The 2,500-nt window shown below is 49.6% G+C and overlaps 1 protein-coding gene across 1 annotated transcript in view; it reads right to left on the bottom strand.

The window, feature by feature from the left end:
• The window catches only part of NDRG2 (NDRG family member 2), a 26,745-nt gene that overhangs the window by 12,688 nt on the left and 11,557 nt on the right, over window positions 1-2,500 (bottom strand). The window contains 1 exon segment of the mRNA XM_075568938.1: window positions 2,093-2,179. Within this exon segment, the coding sequence (XP_075425053.1) occupies window positions 2,093-2,179 (87 nt within the window).

The raw sequence follows: 2,500 nt of genomic DNA on the forward strand, positions 1-2,500 counted from the left end.
GAGCGTGTGTCAGAAAGGGAAACAGCCAGAGCGTGTGTCAGAAAGGGAAACAGCCAGAGCGTGTGTCAGAAAGGGAAACAGCCAGAGTGTGTGTCAGAAAGGGAAACAGCCAGAGTGTGTGTCAGAAAGGGAAACAGCCAGAGTGTGTGTCAGAAAGGGAAACAGCCAGAGTGTGTGTCAGAAAGGGAAACAGCCAGAGTGTGTGTCAGAAAGGGAAACAGCCAGAGTGTGTGTCAGAAAGGGAAACAGCCAGAGCGTGTCAGAAAGGGAAACAGCCAGAGTGTGTGTCAGAAAGGGAAACAGCCAGAGCGTGTGTGTGTGTGTGTGTCAGAAAGGGAAACAGCCAGTGTGTGTGTGTGTGTGTATGTCAGAAAGGGAAACAGCCAGAGTGTGTCAGAAAGGGAAACAGCCAGAGCGTGTGTCAGAAAGGGAAACAGCCAGTGTGTGTGTGTGTGTGTGTATGTCAGAAAGGGAAACAGCCAGAGCGTGTCAGAAAGGGAAACAGCCAGAGTGTGTGTCAGAAAGGGGAAACAGCCAGAGCGTGTCAGAAAGGGAAACAGCCAGTGTGTGTGTCAGAAAGGGAAACAGCCAGTGTGTGTGTCAGAAATGGAAACAGCCAGAGTGTGTGTCAGAAAGGGAAACAGCCAGAGTGTGTGTCAGAAAGGGAAACAGCCAGAGCGTGTCAGAAAGGGAAACAGCCAGTGTGTGTGTCAGAAAGGGAAAGTGTCAGAAATGGAAACAGCCAGAGTGTGTGTCAGAAAGGGAAACAGCCAGTGTGTGTGTCAGAAAGGGAAACAGCCAGAGTGTGTGTCAGAAAGGGAAACAGCCAGAGTGTGTGTCAGAAAGGGAAACAGCCAGAGTGTGTGTCAGAAAGGGAAACAGCCAGAGTGTGTGTCAGAAAGGGAAACAGCCAGAGTGTGTGTCAGAAGGGAAACAGCCAGAGTGTGTGTCAGAAAGGGAAACAGCCAGTGTGTGTCAGAAAGGGAAACAGCCAGAGTGTGTGTCAGAAAGGGAAACAGCCAGAGTGTGTGTCAGAAAGGGAAACAGCCAGTGTGTGTCAGAAAGGGAAACAGCCAGAGCGTGTCAGAAAGGGAAACAGCCAGAGTGTGTGTCAGAAAGGGAAACACCAGTGTGTGTGTCAGAAAGGGAAACAGCCAGAGCGTGTGTCAGAAAGGGAAACAGCCAGAGCGTGTGTCAGAAAGGGAAACAGCCAGAGCGTGTGTCAGAAAGGGAAACAGCCAGAGCGTGTGTCAGAAAGGAAACAGCCAGAGCGTGTGTCAGAAAGGGAAACAGCCAGAGTGTGTGTCAGAAAGGGAAACAGCCAGAGTGTGTGTCAGAAAGGGAAACAGCCAGAGTGTGTGTCAGAAAGGGAAACAGCCAGAGTGTGTGTCAGAAAGGGAAACAGCCAGAGTGTGTGTCAGAAAGGGAAACAGCCAGAGTGTGTGTCAGAAAGGGAAACAGCCAGAGCGTGTCAGAAAGGGAAACAGCCAGAGTGTGTGTCAGAAAGGGAAACAGCCAGAGCGTGTGTGTGTGTGTGTGTCAGAAAGGGAAACAGCCAGTGTGTGTGTGTGTGTGTGTATGTCAGAAAGGGAAACAGCCAGAGTGTGTCAGAAAGGGAAACAGCCAGAGCGTGTGTCAGAAAGGGAAACAGCCAGTGTGTGTGTGTGTGTGTGTGTATGTCAGAAAGGGAAACAGCCAGAGCGTGTGTCAGAAAGGAAACAGCCAGAGCGTGTCAGAAAGGGAAACAGCCAGTGTGTGTGTCAGAAAGGGAAACAGCCAGTGTGTGTGTCAGAAATGGAAACAGCCAGAGTGTGTGTCAGAAAGGGAAACAGCCAGAGTGTGTGTCAGAAAGGGAAACAGCCAGAGCGTGTCAGAAAGGAAACAGCCAGTGTGTGTGTCAGAAAGGGAAACAGCCAGTGTGTGTGTCAGAAATGGAAACAGCCAGAGTGTGTGTCAGAAAGGGAAACAGCCAGAGTGTGTGTCAGAAAGGGAAACAGCCAGAGTGTGTGTCAGAAATGGAAACAGCCAGAGTGACAATTAGAGAGTGTCAGACTGACCAACATCGTGAGAGTCAGACAGAGCGTCTACTTACCTTATGTGCTGCCCAGTCCATCCACCCTTTGGCGTTGGGATCAATATTAAGTAGAACTAAACCTTCCACTGTATCAGGATGAGACAGCTGGATAGAGAGGGAGGGAGCACATATAAATACATACATACACATAAATAACTACATACATACACATAAATTGTTTGTGTGTGTACGTACATGTGCATACGCACACACACTTCACTGTAAGGCCATTATGAGACAGAATGAGAGTCTCTTCCTTCCCTCGCCAAATTAAGGTTAGAAGAAGACGAGCATGTGCCGTTACTGTGTGCGTAAGCTTGGGTTTCCCTCACACATGGTAGGAGTTTGGCAATGCAGAGTTGGGGCTTTCTGACCATCCTCTGGGCCGAAGCTGCGATACCCTTGGGTTGTGGGCTTGCTAAAATA

Source organism: Ascaphus truei, chromosome 13 (genome assembly GCF_040206685.1).
Source record: "Ascaphus truei isolate aAscTru1 chromosome 13, aAscTru1.hap1, whole genome shotgun sequence".
Classification (NCBI taxonomy): domain Eukaryota; kingdom Metazoa; phylum Chordata; class Amphibia; order Anura; family Ascaphidae; genus Ascaphus; species Ascaphus truei.